The sequence below is a fragment of the Trichosurus vulpecula genome, chromosome 8 (genome assembly GCF_011100635.1).
Source record: "Trichosurus vulpecula isolate mTriVul1 chromosome 8, mTriVul1.pri, whole genome shotgun sequence".
NCBI lineage: Eukaryota > Metazoa > Chordata > Mammalia > Diprotodontia > Phalangeridae > Trichosurus > Trichosurus vulpecula.
The window spans coordinates 114,029,357-114,047,316 of NC_050580.1; the positions used below are offsets into that span (position 1 = coordinate 114,029,357).

Below are 17,960 nucleotides of genomic sequence, written 5' to 3' on the forward strand. Positions count from 1 at the left end.
AGAGCCCTAAACATTTTAGAGACCATTTCTAGTTCTGACCCACTCCAATAATGAAGCAGGACCATGGAGAAGGGCCCCAAAGAACTGATCTCCTCCAAAACCTCCCTGCCCTGCCTCACCCTCACAAACACCACCAACGACATTACTGTGAATGAGAGGGTGCCTCTAATGGACTTTGGGCTGCTATTGGAGGGGAGTGAAGAAGGTTTTCTATATTCTTTGGTGCTTGGATGCTTCTTTCCCCTTCTTCCTCTCTTCATCACTGGCTTTTTAATCTATCTCCCAATGAAAAAGGAAAATCTGCATTTGACCTTGAACCTAGTAGGTAACCCTGGCCTCTTCATTCTCACTGTAGCCTGAACTCCAAGGGTAGCAACATCTGAGATCAAAACAGTCACCTTCTCTGCTGGTCCCTGGAGGCTGGTAGTCGACCAGCCAGAGGGACTAACCTAACACTCCAGTCATGAAAATAAATCCCATTGTATTTGCATTTTAATTTTCCACATAAACAAAGGCCCAGAGTACATGGCTCCAGCAGCATCACTGGACTGAATTTAATTAGAAATGAAAAGTTTATAGGGCCCTCTTTAATGCGATTAATGCTCAGTTAACATTTATCACATACATATGCTGGAATCGCCTTTTCTAAGCAGCCACAGGCCATGAAATGAATTTCTTCCTACTTTTCTGTGCCTGCCTCAGGGCTGTCTCCTGGGGAGGCTCCTGGCTTCACTAAGCTGCCTCCCTGGGGAATAGGACCCACTTAGACTTCAGAGACTGGTTGAAGGTATCTGGAAGGAATGGAGAGAGGGAATCTTACCGGTAGGAAGGTCTTACCACTGGGTCACAGCAGATTGGCTGGTTAACCCTCAAAAGCAAGACTCTTTCTGCCCTCTTGTCCTCCTCCATTCTGAGGGTTACACTGTGGGCTTTGGGGGTGGGAAGAGAAGCTTACTGCCAAGGAGCCATCTCTATATCCCACTGGGGGCCCCCTCCCCCGATCTTCTCCCTTTTCCTTCCTCCTTCTTTAATTCAAAAGACGATTGTCATTCATTCAAGACTGTTGGAAGGCTTTTTTTAAAAAAAATTCCTTATAATTCCAAACTGATCAGGGAAAGGTAGAGGAAAAAAAAAGATAAACAATTCCTTCCCTCTTTCTATCTGTTCTCTATCCCTGGTATAGACAACCTGGGCTAGGAAAGTGGCCTATGCCTGGCCCTCCCCTCTCCAGTGTTAGCTCGTTAGGGAAACAGCAGGGGAGTGGGGGAACATGAAACCTCTATTGGTCCCTAGAGGAAGGATGGCCCTTCCTTATCTTATCAAATTCTCTTCGCTCTTCAATTATAGTCTATTGAGATTGGCCTCTTAACCCAAACAAGCTAACTTGGTTAAGGAGGAGTAGAAGGAAAAGGAGGAGGAGGGTGCAGAGAGATGGACGGGGAGAGAGTCCGAGATAGGTAACTCCGCAGGTGATAAAAGGAGATAAAAATTTTGAACCTTGGAAATCACTCGGAATTAAGCACTTTGGCAAGCATGAATGAATGATTCTTCCTAAAACATGCTCGATCATATTATACTCATATACACATACTCATACTTGCCCAATCATGAAAAATTCATCTTTTTTCAACATGTGCATACCAAAGCGTGAAACTTAACATGTAGAGCCAGAACATGTATGTTCATATGTGTGTGCTTCCCTAGACACATCATGATACTTTACTTACACGACAAGATTGATATATATATAGAGGACTCATGAAAACCCCTGCCTCTTATTCATCATCATATATGCCTGGGGGTGGATAAGCATTCAAAGCTATGGTAACAATGTACAATCTAAGCTAGAGCGGACATTTCAACAGGAACTTTCTTGACATCTCCACACAATGCCAGAGCTGCTGGGTTGGCCCACAAACTCCTGTTTCCTAGTAGACAAATACCAAAATCCAAAAGTTTGAGGGACTCATACTCCACACAGTATTACTAGCACATAATAACCAAGGCAAGGTTACCAAAGTGACCCTGTATGCTTTCGCTCCCCCCAGGGTCCCAGCACACACTCGGCGATGCCGGCCGAAGAGGAGCAATACAGAAGAGTGAGGAAAGAGGCCATTGGATGTCATCAGAATGCAGGGATCCCCTCCTTTCCATACATCAGTATTTGTGACTGCTGCCTCTGGGGTTCTGAGGCTTCTTGTCTGATTCCTGTGACTTCCTCTAAGAAGATTGGGCAAGTGTGCTGAGACCCTCCTTTCTTCTCTGCCTGCCAGATGGCTCTGGAGGAGAAAGCGAGGCTGGTGACTTTGCACAGCCCTCTCTCACCTAAATCCAATTCACTTGCATGTCATGGCATCACCTCCATGATGTCATAACCATCTTTGAGAACTAAGGACAAACAATAACAACAACCCTGTGTGAGCCTTTCTCCCATAAGAGGTCTCTCCTTAGTCCCCTAAACACATTCCACCACCCCACTCTATCGGAACAGAGCAAAAGCAAATCACACTGATGAGATGACTTCTATAAACAAGACAGAGACTCTATTCATTATCTGCATTTTCTCTCTCCTCCCAAGATCCTCTACCTTGCTCCCACTCTTCTCCTCTGTCCCAATGATCTCCATTCTTTTCTCTACCCTCCCAGGGCTACCATAGGCTTCTAGAACAAGTAGTCTTTCTGAGGGAATTGAGGTCATCCACTCTCCTTTACTCCCTCCATGTCTAGGATAGAGTGGGGGTAACTGCATTGCAGGCAACCAGACTGCAGGTCATTGAGGAAACAGTCTGTTGTGCCACTGGTACCTACCTCCTGCCATTGCAGCTACGCTGACTGGCTGCCTGGCTGTTGGACCATCAATGTCCGTTGCATGGCCACCATGCCTGGCACCACATGCTTCCTTGGATTTGCTCCCAGAACCTCCCAGTTTTCCTGGGGCTCTTCCACCTCCTCCTCTCAGGTCACTTCTTGGAAACTTCTTCACCTCTTTCCTCTTATAGACATGAGTTTCTTTCTCTTTCCCCTTTCTCCCTCCCTTCAGGCTCTCTGGAGCAGTCTAAGCAGTCTAAAGCAGGCAGTTCACCCAACCCACAAGATGCTCAATGATCTCCTGATGCTCTGGTTGCCTCCCAAGAGACCCGATCCCAAACAGTGTTTGTCCTTTGCAGACAACAAACATCCAAGAAGGCTTTAGCTCCAATAAGCACCTCCTCTGTCCCTTTTCCTAGGCTTCACAGTCCTTATGCAGCTCCCCTCCCTGTACTCTCTATCACCTGCTGTATTTACATATAAACCTTCAAAGAGCAGCATTAAACGCACAGGAGAATCTATCTGGCCCTTTCTATCTAGCTTCTCTTTTTCTTCCTCAACTTCCAGATTCACACTCTCACCGTGGCCTCTCTCCCTTTCAATTCCTTTTACCTAGCTTATCCCCTCCCCCCAAAAAACCCCACCAAAACACCAAACCTCCAGTCTCTTTTGCTAGGCCTTCACAATCAAAAGGAGTCTTTTTTTAAAAGTGATATCTAATCCTATGGACTCTCAACGTATTCCCAGCTTTAGTTCTCTCCAGGGAGAATTTCCTCAACCTCCCATTTATGACCACTCTCATATAATGACATATTTATAGCTGGAAGGGACCTTAGAGGCTAACTAGTCTAACTCTCATTTTACAGATGAGGAAACTGAGGCCCATGGAGACGGAGTGACATGCCCAAGGTCACACAGGTCATAAGTATTAGAGGTGGTATTTGAACCCTATTACTCTAAATTCAGTGCTATCTCTTGTCTTCCAATATCTATAGCAAATCTTCCCTCTTTGCTATGTCTTCAGATGCATACCTAGTCAAATGGTGATGGAAATGGAAATGCTTTGCTTCCCAATGAAGGGATACTGGTTATATCAAATTGCAACCAAAAAGCCATTCAAATGGCTAATTAAGATCATCAATGAGAGATTTACAGTTACTAGCATGGCTGGTCCATTTCCCAACCCTCCCTTGACCTTGTACTGTCCTGTCTTAAGGGGTCTGAGATAAGTGTTCCCCAGCTTGTTTTCTGTCCCAGATCTCCTCTTGTATCCCTTATAATTATAGGCAGCTAGGTGGTGCAGTGGATAGAGGGCTTGGCAGGGCTTTAGGAAGACATAAGTTCAAATCCAGCCTCAGATACTTCCTAGCTATGTGGCCCTGTTCAAGTCACTTAACCTCAGTTTCCTTACCTGTGGTATGGGGATAATAATAGCATCTAAAGACCTAACCTCCCAGGGTTATTGTGCGGATAAAATGAGAAAGTATTTGTAAAATGCTTTGTAAAGTGCTTTATAAATGCTAGCTTATTGCTGTTGCTGCAATGACCTGCTGGTGCTCTGGTACCTCCTCCTCTCCCTCAGGGCTTCTGTGGTTTCTGTTGCTTCCCTGTCCTCATCATGCCCTGCTTGACCTCTAGATCCCATCCAATTTCCTATCTAACATTTTCTTCCAAGCCTTCCTGGTTTCCCTGGCATCTTGGCTCCCTGGGGAAAGATTCTGCTGCAGGATGTAGGGCCTATCCCTTGGGAGGACTCTGCCAATGAGTGCGCTGGAGTTGGTGGTGAGGTGATGGCTCCATCACCCCCACCCTGTGTCTGGGCAAGCTGCCACACTGAGGTACTCTGGCTGTGACTGGCTAGCTCTGGCTGTGATGGCTGTGGCTGTCACTGTGGGAGGAAAGAGAGCACTCCACCAGAGCCTCTCCTCTGAATCAGTAAAGCTAGTTACTGACCGAGACTGTGAACTAGCTTAGTGTTCTCATGTCCTTACAAAAATGTTTGACTTTACTGTCATGACTGAAGAGAAAACCCTATGATCTGAAGATAGCTTGACTCTTGGATTCATACCCAGTAAAATGGCCATGTGACAGTTTAGCCTATTTCTTTTTATATTCTCATGAATTAGGAAGCCTCAACCCAGCACCATCCCTGTTGTATTCTGGAGGCACCAGATGATTCTCTGTCATACTTGGGACAGCCTCTTATCTACCACTGTCTATTTCAAAGTCCTCCTACCCATTCATTTCTTGCCCTCAGCCTTCTCCTTCCCCCCCCCACTGGAGACCAAAAAGGCACCTGCACAACACACACACACACACACACACACACACATACACACTTAGCTATATACACACCCACAAATAGGCATATCCACATACTCGCAGGCACACACATGAACATGCTACAAGAAGAATTTTGTCCTATGTCTGAATAAGGCAGGCACAGTATTCACTAAATTTCCAGACTTTCCCTCTGGTTGGGGATAATATTTCATTTTTGAGGCCCTGAATTCTATTCTCCCAAGGCTGAAAACTGTATTTAAATGCAGATTTCAGAGATGCTCACATTTCCATGCATCCCCACATCTTTCTCTTACCATATCCAAACCATCTTAAGTTTGTGAAATGATATTCATGTACCAGGGAAAATAATATAGATTGTAAAATACAAGAAATTTCCACTACAAATAATCACTACAACTACAAAACAAAATGATGCATCCTAGACTAGATGGTACCCAAGTTTACTAAACTCTCCCAAACTAATTAAAAATCCCAGATCAAGTCCTCTGCCCTGTGGCTGGGCCTGTGGGCCCTAGAACTAAAAAATAGATTCCATTCTACCCCAACATGCAAACCTAGTCTTGATATTTCTGTAAACTAGTCTCTTCCCTTGTACTTCGAAAACCTAGAAAATGAAAACATGAAGTAGAGCCTGTGGCAGCAGAGGAAAGATAGGAGAGCAGCTATGATTGCTACAATCAAGAATCCATGGATGGTAGCAAATGCTGAAGAAGGAAGAACTAATTAAGTATTGGATGAAGCAGATTTCTCAGTCCAAAGGACCAAGCAATCAGAGACCAAGAAGTTCAGGGGCTCTATGTCTCCACCCAGGGGATTAGAGATAAGCAAGGTTTAAAATATAATAAAGGAGAAAGCCCCGAGCCAAGAGTAAGGGTCTCCTGGACTCCTTCCAAAAGGAAACTGGTGCCCCTGGAAGTTTCCAAGGTCTGTAAGGCCTATGCCCTAGGGCAGATCTATTACACAGTAGACACAGACCTCCATTCACACAGCTGGGGCTGACATGAAGGCCAGAACACTACCACAGGTGTGTTCAAGTTGTGTTTACTACATCAAAACAACCAGTCAGGTAAGTTTAAAAAAAAGTGTTATTTGTCAACCTAGTTATTTGGTGTTGGTTAGCAGAATGCAGCCAATTTATTTACGTATTTATTTTACTTTTCGCCATGTTGTTTTGGTGAATGGGTGGATAGATATGGACTTAGATAAGCTGGACGTGTCTAGCCTCTCCAGACTCTTCCATATAGAATGGAAGTCCTACAGGGGCCCTACCATATCTTCCTCTGCTGCCTTGCCTTGGGCCCTGGACTTGGCACCTGGGACTGCTGGGGATTGGGGATAAGGATGTGCCAGGGAAATATTTTACCTTTTGACTTATATAACTTTTCTCTGAGTTCTTGGGTCACAATCATGATTTAAAATTAAAAGGGACCTAGGGTATTCTAATCCAACCCCTTCATTTTACAGATGACGAAACTGAGACTTGAGAAGCAAAATTACTTTTCCAATGCCACTCAGGCACTATTAAAGTCACAATTCAAAGCCAAGTTCCCTGATTCATTCTAATATTTCTTCCCTTACACTATGTTGCGTTTTTCTTTAAACCAGAATTTTCCCCACTATTCCTTGAACTTGGTATTCTATCTTCCACCTTTCTGCCTTTGCAAAGCCTGGAATGCACTCCCTCTTCACCCAGGCCTCCTGGATTGCTTAGCTTCCTTCAAGGCTCAGATACGGTGGCACCTCCTTTGGGAAGCCTTTTGTGACTCTCCTGAGCATTACTTTACTGCTCTCAGGCTCCTCAGATTATCCTGCTTTTGTTTATCTGGGTACTTATTATATCTCCCTGGAGAATATAAGCTCCTAGAGGTGCTTTTCATTTTTTTGTGTATTCCTAGAGATGCTTAAGAAATGCTTGTCCAAATGAATTGAATGTCCAAGCACATATGTATTTGTGTCTTAATTTGAGGGCTGGTACAGCAAGAAACAAAAGGGAATGGAAGAGCTATGAACAGAGTCAGGAATACAGGGAAAATATTTAGTGGGTATTGGGATCAGGAGAACGAAAGGGCAGACAGCAGTGCTCTCTCTCTGGGGTGGGGAAGGGAAAACTATCCTTTAGGTTAAAAAAGCCCCATTGAGAAACCTAGGGAGCATTAACTCCTGAGCATTGAACTAGAGCCTTCTTTTCTGAGCACAGTCTTGGAAGATTGCACCTTGGGGAGCTGACCAAGGGACAGCAAGGTCAAGGTCCATTTCCCTGGATAGCCTGCCGCCCCTAGTCACTGTGGCATAGCGGAAAGCCCAGTGCCTTTGAAATAAGAAAACCTAGATTTAAATCCTGACTCTGTCACTTACCATGTTTGCAACAATGAGCAAGTCATTTAACTTTTTCAGGGCCCCAGTTAGTTCCCTTATCTGCAAAATGAAAGAGTTGGACTAGATAATCTTGAAAATCCCTTCCAGCTCTGAATCCCATGGTTCTAGTTCAATCGTACATAGACACATGCCATGCCACCTATAGTAACAGGAATGCTCCCATCTGTCCTACGCGAGCGTGCGCGCGCACACACACACACACACACACACACCACACATACACATGCTGTTTACCTCCTACTCCCAACCTCCCATTTCTATTCTCTTTCCTCTCCCTCATGTTTATATACAAGAATTCTGTTTTGTGCACTCATGCACACACACACACACACACACACACAGAGATGTAAATACGCTTCTTTCCCCAGAACATAAAACATAAACACAAATCCCCTAGTCCCCATATCTCCCTTCCTCCCTCCAGGGGCCATCTCCTGCCTGGCCCTGTCTCCACTTGGCTAATTCCCCCTGTGGCCCCTGTATTGAACTGTTGTGTTGTCCATTTCCCAGTGACAAGGGCTCTGGTTACAGAGTTATTGATTGGTTTTCATGCAGACAGATGGGCCCGTCCCAGTCTCCCATCGAAATCCCCGGCTGTATGGGCTGATTGTTGCCACTCCTGGTGTAGGATTGCACCAGAGACCACCCTCCGAGCAGTCTCCTTCACCCAGGCTGCGGACGGTAATAAATGGAGCCAGGCCGAGCGATAATAAAAGCAATTGAGTGGGTTACCTGCGCGGACGTGAGATTTATACCTCCTCATATTTGATGTGATTGTTTTATTGAGTTCTCTGAGCAGTTAGGACGCAATTTATTTATTTATTTAGGGGGTTTTCCTCTCTTTTTCTTTGTAGTTCTCTTGGGAGCCCACCCGGTTCCTTCACTGGAGACAACCCCTCCCACCTTCCCCTTCTCTGGAGTCAGATGGCTATATCCTGCCGGCTCCCCACCATGTTCCCCCTCCCCATTTGGGGGGCACTAAGCTTCACAATGTAGAGGTTTTCTCCTCACTCAGGGGCTACATCCACTAAAATGGGAATCTGCACTAGGCCAGGAGACAAGACAGATGAATGGAAGAGCCTGACCAATGAGAAGGAAGCTAACAGCAGCAAACAGTTCCTAGAATCACTGAGAAAACTGAAAAAAGGACTCAAGGAAAGGAAGACCCAACCTCTTCCAAACAATGAGAAAGCCAGCTAGGTGTCTTGACTGCTTCTCAGTAGGATCAAGGGAGTCAAGGTCCCTGTAGTAAGGGAGTTTCCCACCAAAACCCACCAAGGACTGTGGGTCACCTCATGCTAGTTTGTACTTCAGTGGCATAACAGGTTTTTTTTTTTGCTAGATGTGGCCCTGTCTAACTATCTCAAGGTCAGAGAAGGCCAGTCGTTAACCTTCGAATTTCACTATATATGTATTCATTCCTGCATGTATAGAGGGCCCTCTTGGGCCCTCCAGCAGGCTAAGCAAACAGTCTTGGGGAGTCCTATGAAGCCAAGAGCCCTTCCACCAAATAGTTACAAGGGCATGATGACTTCAGACATTCCACTATCACTTAGCAGGGCACAGGACCTGGTGAAAGTCAAGTTCCTTTCCATGGCTAACCTCTAAGCATTGAGTGTCAGAAGAAAAACCACAAATATCAACCCTAGTGGCCCATCCAGAGATACTCTAATCAGCTAGAAAGTCCATGTCCCTGGCTGGCTAGTGGCAATCATTTGGTTTGGGAAGGCCTTTGACCTAGCAGCTTATGGACTAACATATCTCTCTGATGCCAGAGCCTCTTCAAAAGACCCAAGACATCTACCTATTAAGGGATCATGAATGCCGTAAGATGAATTTTCTTAACTATAACAATCTCAGTGGCAGCCTGGGGAGCAGCCATCACTCAGAATCCTAACCCAGTTCATTTATAGCTGGTGCAGAGAAAGAAGGATGTTGGATTCACCTTGGAATGGGCCACAAAGGAAGAGCATCACTCAGAAAGGCTGAGAAAACTGGACTCTATGATCCTAACTTGTGAATGGAGCTAGGAGGGATGAAGGAGAATGGTTTCAGCCAATGCCAGTTCAATCAAAAATGAAAACTCCAAGGGATATGCATCTCCTTCCTTTCTTGCAAAGAGTCTGGTAAAGTCTGGATTCCATCTCTGGTTTGCCCCCATTCTGAAGAAGCAGTAGCATTCCCAACCCAAAGCAAAAGCTAACATTAGCATTTTAGCTGGAAAATCTTTCCTGTCCTAGTCGACTGCTCGGTAAAATAGTTCAGGACTTTTTGCCTCTATGTAGCAAAGATCTCACCTTCCTGCTTTCTATTCCAGACTTCATCTAAAGTCGCTGGGCTGAAGAGCTTACAAACTCTTATTCCACAGATGGCAAGTGCCACAACATTTATAACAATTCAGATAAATTCCATGTGCTATGCAAATAATGAAATGCCCCTACTTTCTAGCACTGCCAGTGGCCATGTCAACAAACCCTCTGGGAATCTGCCATACTCTCAATGGACTTCCTTAGACATTTAGAAAAGGATGTGCTCCAGGAAGCTGTAGGTTGGGTGGGACAAGTCTTCATGGCAACAGAAGTAGAGATTGCCGAGACTGAAGAGCCAATTTTTAAAGCATGAAAAGCAATTTGGTTTATAAGCGCAACAGCATATTTCAAGTGCAGCGGCAGCATCTGTTTTGGGGAGGGGAAGATAAAAACCATGCAGTGTGGATCAGGTAGGCAAGGAATTGTGTAGCCTCTCTCCTTGCCAAATACACACACACACTCACACACACACACACACCAGCACAAACTGTCACCACACAGGCAGTAACTACTGAGCTCCACTGCTGCTTACTGCCCAAGTCTACCTCTTTTTCCTAGCAAAGGAAGGCCTCCAGCTTCCCTCCTGCACTGAGGAATTATTGCACCTCAGGACAGAAGGGAGGACAATGACCCTACCGCAAGCCATAAGATCTCAGGATTTGGAGCTATATAGAATCTTAGAGATCATCTCGGCCAACCTCCTCATTTTCCAGAAGAAGAAACCGAGACCCAAAGAAGATAAATAACTTGTCTAAAGTCACACTACAGGTAGTAAAGAGCAGAAGCATTTGTCCAATACAAGTCATTTGACTCCATTTGCTCTTTTCATTACACCATGCCATCTCTACAATGGAGCCCTCATCCCACATTTGACCAATGCATGGGAAGTTTCTTGTTTTTGTGGGTCTTTAGAGAGAATAGACTCATCTCAGAAAAAAAAAAAGAATTTTTCCTTCTTGAAGCAAAGCAAGCAAAGGCTGCCTTGACCAAAAGGAATAGGGCCTGTGGTGCTGTGGCCAGGAGCTACCCAGCAGCCAATCAGCCCTGGGCCACCAGCAGAGCCTTTTCTGAAAACAGAAACAGAAAGCAGCGTCTGCTCCATTGTGATAAATAGGAACATTCTGGCCTCTCCTTATTTAAAAAGAAACAGCGCCAACCTGTTCCCACCTGACTGTTGGACCCAGTGGATCTTTTCACCTAAGCTGCCAGTGGCATCCCCATTCTTCCCCTCCCACTGGCTTTCTATCTTGAACAACAAAATTCCCCACTGTGAACACTGCCACACCCCAAAGGAAGGTTCCACACCTACATGTTGGGCACAGAGCCTCACCTTGAGCTGCTCCCATCACTGTATACATGAGTTGTTCTTTCTCCCACTCACCCTTTTCCCATTTCACCTGCCTAGGTGCTTCCCCATTCCACATTCTCTCATCTCCAGCAGGTAATAGGTATATTCCAAGGGCTCTGGCACTTGTTTGGAATCCCCAGGTCCCTTACCTGTGCCTTCTCATGACAGAGTTGCCCAGGACACTACGCTTCAGTTTTTTAAAACAGCTTAGTCCAGCAATGAACAAAGCTGGTTACTTTGCTGCTAGGTCCCAGCCAAAGAATTAAACCTCGTTCCATTAAAAACACCTTTAATGTCCCTCCAGACAGCACTGTCCAGTCCTGGCAGTCTGTCTCCACAGCAGGGCTTATCCCCAGCTGCTCTCTTCCAATACCCAGTTCTTCTCTCCCTTGAAAAGCCCACAACCCAGACCCACACTCAGAAGCAACAGCCAGCAGAGGGAGGTTACAACTCAGCTTGGCTTTGAAAGCCAGGCCTCTTTCCCCAGGGCCTTAGCCATTCTTCTCCTGGACTGTGAGATATGACGGTCTTATCCCTTTCAGGAACACCCCTGTGCCTTCCCTAGTTCCTTCCTAGGGTGTCTGAATGTCAAACGGCTATGCTTTCAATACCTGGCTGAGCTAGACCCAGGGAGCTGGAGGGGTTTAGAGGGTGTATAATTAGCTGATCAGTATTATGTTACCCTGTTCATAACTGAATAACCATTTTAATACAGATGGCACACGCTGGGATAATTTCTGGGGTCGCCTTGCAGTACGTTACAGCCTGAGAGTGGCAGAGGGAATCTTCTTTAGCCAAGGTACATTCTACCAGCTAATTCTACCTGCTGTTTTCAAGATGATTTGGGATAATTCCATATCATTTGCAAAATATTAAAAAAAACCCTTGATATGTGATGCCAGATTCAGAAATCAACACCATCTGAATTATTAGCCTTATTCTGATAATAGCCTGATGAAGAATGCATAGGAAAACAGGCAGTAGAGAGCCACATAACACAGACACATACATACATATATATACACACACACACACACACACACACACACACACACACACACACACACTCCCTTGCCCCTCTGCATCTTTCATTGAAAGGTTTGGGTTTTTAAATTTTTGTTTGTTTAGCATTTTAAAATGTTGGCTAACCCTATTGTGGGCTTTCCTCTAGCTGCATGTGTGTACGCTTGTATATATGATTTGTGATCACCTCAGGCCCAGCCAGGCCTGGTTTCAAGCTATACTTTATCAGGTGACCAGGTGACCAGATAAGGTAAGCCATTCCCTAGCAGGTGTACATGAAGCCAGTGTACATGTGCTTTCTCAATAGGATCCCTGTGGAGGTAGGAAGGGGATAGGGTGGCTTAGAAGAGAACCTCGATGTGTACTCTGCATGAGTGGCTAAATAAGTACCTCAATGCAGGGTTGAACTCATAGTTGTGTTGGTGGGTACATCTCCTTGGTATGCATGGGGATGATAGGGCTGGTTATAAACATGGGTAAAGCAGGATATGAGCCTTCAGTATCTGGACTAAGGGTCATGCCAATACCCAAATACAACTTGGAGAGAGCCTATGATTGGAATGGACCGTGGGTGTTTATTTGCTGATGACTTTTTAAAATCCCATTAGGAAGATTAAAGCAGCAGAAGATACTGAAAAGAGTCACAGGGGAGAAAGCCAGGTGTCCTCTGTGACTCTTTGAGATAGGGGCAGTTTGTCCTGGACTTACTATCGAGGCCAAGTGTGTCCGGTGAGTTGGTGGTTTCTTTCTGCCAGTCACTGGGGAGGAAAATGTTTTCTCCACCTAGCTAGCAAGGCTAAAAAGCTTCTGGAAGCAGTTCTGATGGGGCTGGGAGGAGGGAGAAGGGAGGAGGGAGCCAGAGCTAGGGCCTGGGCAGAGTAGGGGGGCCAATGCCCCTGGGGAAAGAGAACTCTCCTTTAGAAAGGGAAGTCTGTTTAGAGGCGATGAATAGACACTGGTCATTTTAACGGCTCGGGCTACGGGTTGTGATTGTCTCTAGATAGTGAGGCGAGTAATCTTGGAGTCTTAATTACCACAAACACTTGGATTCATTTCCAGGACAGCTAGAGAGGCCGGGCTGGGACGCTGAGGCCAGGAAGCCAGAGAGAAGCCTTCTCCCTCTCCCAATCTGCCACCACCACAGTGGCCTCTCCTGCACCCTTGGTACCACCTGGCCAGAATCGCACCTGGCTGAAGGGGTCCCAACTTAAATGTGATGGGAGGATAGGTCAGAGCAGATTGATCTGGCTTAGAAAGGAATGGAAGCATACCCTAGTCACCTGGCCCTGACCCTGACCCCTAAGAAAGCACAGCAGTGACCTGGGACCCTGGTCCATCGGCCGGGGGCGCTCTCTCACCTGTTGATGGAAGAGACGCTGGGCACTGTGTCGTTGTCGCAGATGCCTTCGGCCAGCAGTCGGTCGCGAATCTCCCAGGCGAACATGGTCGGGTTCTGCCTCTTGTATTCAGCGATCTTGTCCACTACCTTGGGTGTAGCCACCTTGGGCTTGGAGCCACCGATCACCCCGGGCTTGATGCTGCCCGTTTCGTAGTACCTGTGGTCGAGAAGTCCAGCAGGCTTAGGAGGCAATGGGTAGTTTTCCCCCAGGGACCACAGGTCACAGCTCCTAGCTTCTCGACCTGACCCCACCGTGCGGCCCCCCAACCCCAAGCCCCTGGAGCACCCTAGTGCACCGCAGCCTCAATGTGCTATCAGAGGAATCCAGTCAAAAAGCATTTTGTTTCTCCAGAATAGCATGAGTCCTCTAGAGTGAGGAGGGAGGAAGGATTTAGGAGAGTTCTCGCGAATGGCATGTTTGGTTGGGAAGAGGGCAGGCAAACGCTGGACCAGAGGATAAAAGAAGCAGACCTCCACGCCCTTTCTCTGGGGGAAACGGCTGGAGGCAGAGATGTGGGAGGAGGCCGGAATATCCGCGCTCAGCCAAGGGGGGAACTGCCCATCTATTCCACTGATTTAAAGCGCGGAGCTAGAACGACCCACCCTTCAATCCCTTACCCTATACCCTCTCTGAAGCCCCGCAATCCATTGCTGCATCCAGGGCCCTCCTCGAGACTCCAGGGCTTTCGCCCCTTAGGGGCCCGCTTTTGTCCCCTCCCGCTGTTCTTCCTAATTGTTAGCTAAGGGCGACACTCACTCAGGATAAGCACCCCCATTTCTGAAAGCTTGGGATCTGGTGGTAGAGTCCCTGAAGTGCAAACAAGGGCTGCACTCATCCCACTCTCCCTTCTCTTCCACTTTTCTACCCTTCCCAGGCATGGGGGAAAAGAATCGAGGCCCCAGGGGCAGCTTTCAAAAGAGTACCTTCCTCTCTTTGAGTGGAACTTGTCCCAGGGCAGGATGGAGGGGTCATATACTCCCAGACCCTGTTTTCTCTATGTTTGGGGAAAATGTTCTGTCCGGAAAACTCGGCCTAAACGCAAGGAAGGGGAAGAGGGGGACTTCCAAAAGATCGCTTTGAGCAGCTCGGGGCTTAGGGTAGCCCTTACCTGCCCAGGATCTTGCTGACGCAGCCGTGGCTGACCCGCAGCTGCCGAGAGATGTCACAAGGCCGGACTCCCTGGTGGGCGAGCTCCACAATACGCTGCCGCACCACATCTGGCAGGGGCCGTCCGTTCACAAACACCCCCCCGAGCTGGTTGACACCCCCGTGCCCTGCTGGGGAGAGAGAAGAAAAAACACAACGCCCCACACACAGCAGAGACAGGCCGTTAGTCAGGGACAGCGGGCAGGCCAGACCCGACGGTGGGAGAGGGAGGACGAGGGGTGCTGGGAGCCAGCGCGAGACCGAAGGGACTAGGTTCTGAACCCGGGCTGAGAGAAAAGGCTGAGGAAAGGGGAGAGGAGGAGGGAGGAATTGAGAAAGGAGTGAAGAGATAGAGGGGGAAATGAATGAAAAGTGAAAGAAGAAGAATCAGACAAAAGGCAAAAAGGGAAGGAGAAAGAAAAAATACAGAGGGCAAAGACACAGAGGAAAATATGGCTCAGAAAGGAAGAGAAGAGGCTTGAAAGAGAGAACATAAGAAAAGGAAAAGATAAAGAGAAGAAAAGGAGAGAGAAGGAAAAGAATGAGAGGGAAATAAAAATAAATACGAAAGAAATGAAGCAATTAAAAAGCTGCAAGATTAAAACGAGCGGAAGGAGGGGAAGGAAAGGACAGAGAAAGGAGAAATCGGGAAGGAGCATAAGATGGGACGGGGAAGCAAGCAGAAGGGAAGAGGGGTAGCAAAGCGAGGACACAGAGGAAGGAGAGAAAGGAAGAGAAAGGACAGAACAGCATGATGTTCCTAGGACATCGAAGGAGAAGAGGACCAGAGGACCAGCACGAGAGAGGGGAAGAGAATAGGGATAGGGAGAGAAAAGGTGGGAGGAAATGGCACGAATAGGGAGACGTGAAAAAGGTAGGAAGGGAAAGGAAGGGATGAGGCGGCAGGGATGGATGTATTCAGGATCACAGTCCGGACAAGGAAGGGACTAATTTCTTCTGTGCTAAGATGAGAAGTTTTTTGGGGGGAAGCAGGGTTGGAAGGAAGACTAATCTTTCTGAGGTCAGAGCCCCAGACCTTAGGGAATAGGGGTCTGTGATCCAAGACTACTTAGGTTCATGTGGGGAATAGGCAGGAAAACAGACTGAATAGTGGTGCCGCAGTCTCTCCCTAAACCCAACGCTTTCTCCCGGCTGTGTAGCTCTTATGCTTTCCTCTTTTTCCATTTCTCTTCTCGTCATTTTTTCTCCTTTCTTTTCTCTCTTCTTCATTTCTTTTATTTTTTTCTCACTTAATGTTTCTTTGTCCTCTTTGTTTCAAGGGGAGATGGAGTGCAAGAAATCCAGGGAGGAAAAATAAAATAAAATAAAACCAGGGAGAGGAAATGCAGGCATGGGCTCTGAGGCTGTTAAACTCTGTTCGATCTGCCCCACAGAGTAGCCTAGTCTTGATCTTCCACCCCAGGAAAAAAAACTATCTCCCCACGAACCCGGCTGCTCCTGCTGAAATAACAGTCTGGTCTGGGAAAGGGCAAAGGATCAGAGAAAACGCCCCGCGCAGACCGCCTAGGCCTGGCTCACAAATCATTTGGTTCAAACAGAAGAGAGAGGCCGCTGGTCGGTGGCGGGGGCATTAATATGAAGGGACTGTCCCTCCCTGGAAATAGAGGAAGAGTGAAATTTCAATCCCAGTTACCTACAGACACACACATTCAAACAGCTGCTGGGGTACCTGACCCAGACTGGAGGTTGGGGGAAGGGAGAAGGTAGCGGCCATAGGGGGCATTGAGTCCTCCACTTTCAAGCCCCTTCCCTGGCCTGCATCTCCTCCTGGAAATAAACAAATCAGAGCTAAGAAGCCAGCCGTGGGCACGCGGGCCTTACTTGGCTCAGGATTCTTACAGCGGCAGCCCTAGACACTGGAGCCTTGGGCGGCTGACAACTTGAAGAACTCACTGCCCTAAAACAGAGAAGTTTTTCGGGGAAAGCAGGCGTATCTGTGCCTCCCAATCTGTTTCCCGCTTCCACTCCCACCCCAATCCTCCAACTACTCCGGCGCTTCCCGGTCCACCTGTCCCGATGAGCAAGGAAGGGCAGGAGCCCGGGCTTCTCCCAGGAGAGAGAAGGCCGCTCGCTCCTAACTCCCTAGAACGGAATGGAGAGGAAGTGGGGCTCTCCTCTCTCGAACCTTCTTCATCTACAAGGGCCCAGCTCCGGTTCTGTCCCCACCACTACCACACCCACTCCAACCTAGACCATCAATAATTCAGGCCCCGAGAGAACTCGCGTTACCGGCTTGAAAAGGCGGCAGCTGCGGGCAGATTAGAGATGAATAATTCAGCCTGCCCGGGCTTTGGGCCCGGCCTGGCCCCTCTGGCCCAAACTGAAGGGTGATGGGGTGTGGGAAAGTAGAGAATGGGAGACCGGAGCTAGCTAGCCACGACCTAGACTAGCTGTGAGCTTCGGGAGCCCGGCAGAAGGAGAGCGGGGCCGCGGGCCGCGCCGGAGCCCAAGTCCGAGCTCCAGTCTGCTCTCGCTCCCGCACAGGTTCCAGCTCCGACTCTGGCTGGCTGGCTAGCCCAGCGCTGCATTGCTTTCTGCTCTCTCCTGTTCTTCGCTACCTTTACCCCATCTCGATCCCCAGTTCCTGCATCCCTTCCTCTGGTTTTCAAGGCCGGGTCAGTGGTCACTGCTTGTCTCTACGGAAACAAGCCGTGGAAGGCAAGAAACCGCAGCCGCCGGGGCGAGCGGGGGAGCCCGCGGCCAGCCGGACAGGGTTAGGTTAGACTTCTATGAGCTTCCCAAAGGGGCAGTTTTACGGCCTGGGCTCAGAGAAAACTGGGGCTGTCCACAGACTCGGAGCTCCGGACTTCGTTTAACTTGTAATTATTGGGAGGGAGGCAAGAAAATGTTTTATTTAGGAAGCTTCGTAAAAATCGCTGTTAAACTCTAAATGTCTATTTGAGAAATCGGCTATCCCTTCTGTTCAATTATCCTTGGTACAGAACCAAACGAGGTCTAAAAAGTTTCCCTGTGAAAAGTTGCAAATTATCCTTAATTATTAAGCTCCTGAGGCAATGAATTTTCCATCTGAAATATTGCTGCTCTTAAAACACTCACTCACAAAATACCTTCAATTGTTTTCCAAGCTGAAGGCCAATAATAAGAATTTAGATTTCATTAAAATAATTTTCTTCCTTCTTTTCTGTCCTTATTTCTTTATTTTCTCTTATTTTCTTGGTCTTTCTTTTCTCATCCCACTTCCCCTTTTCTAATTTTTTTCTTTTC

The 17,960-nt window shown here is 47.4% G+C and overlaps 1 protein-coding gene across 7 annotated transcripts in view; it reads right to left on the reverse strand.

Moving 5' to 3' along the window:
* PAX2 (paired box 2) overlaps positions 1-17,960 on the reverse strand; it is a 109,136-nt gene that overhangs the window by 83,989 nt on the left and 7,187 nt on the right. For 5 of the 7 annotated variants that reach the window (XM_036735727.1, XM_036735726.1, XM_036735722.1 and 2 more), the window contains 2 exons: positions 14,677-14,845; positions 13,527-13,724 (listed from right to left, as the gene is read on the reverse strand). In XM_036735727.1, coding sequence (XP_036591622.1) covers positions 13,527-13,724; positions 14,677-14,845 — 367 coding nt within the window. The remainder of the gene's footprint in view (positions 1-13,526; positions 13,725-14,676; positions 14,846-17,960) is intronic. The other 2 variants (XM_036735723.1, XM_036735728.1) reach the window with 1 other exon arrangement.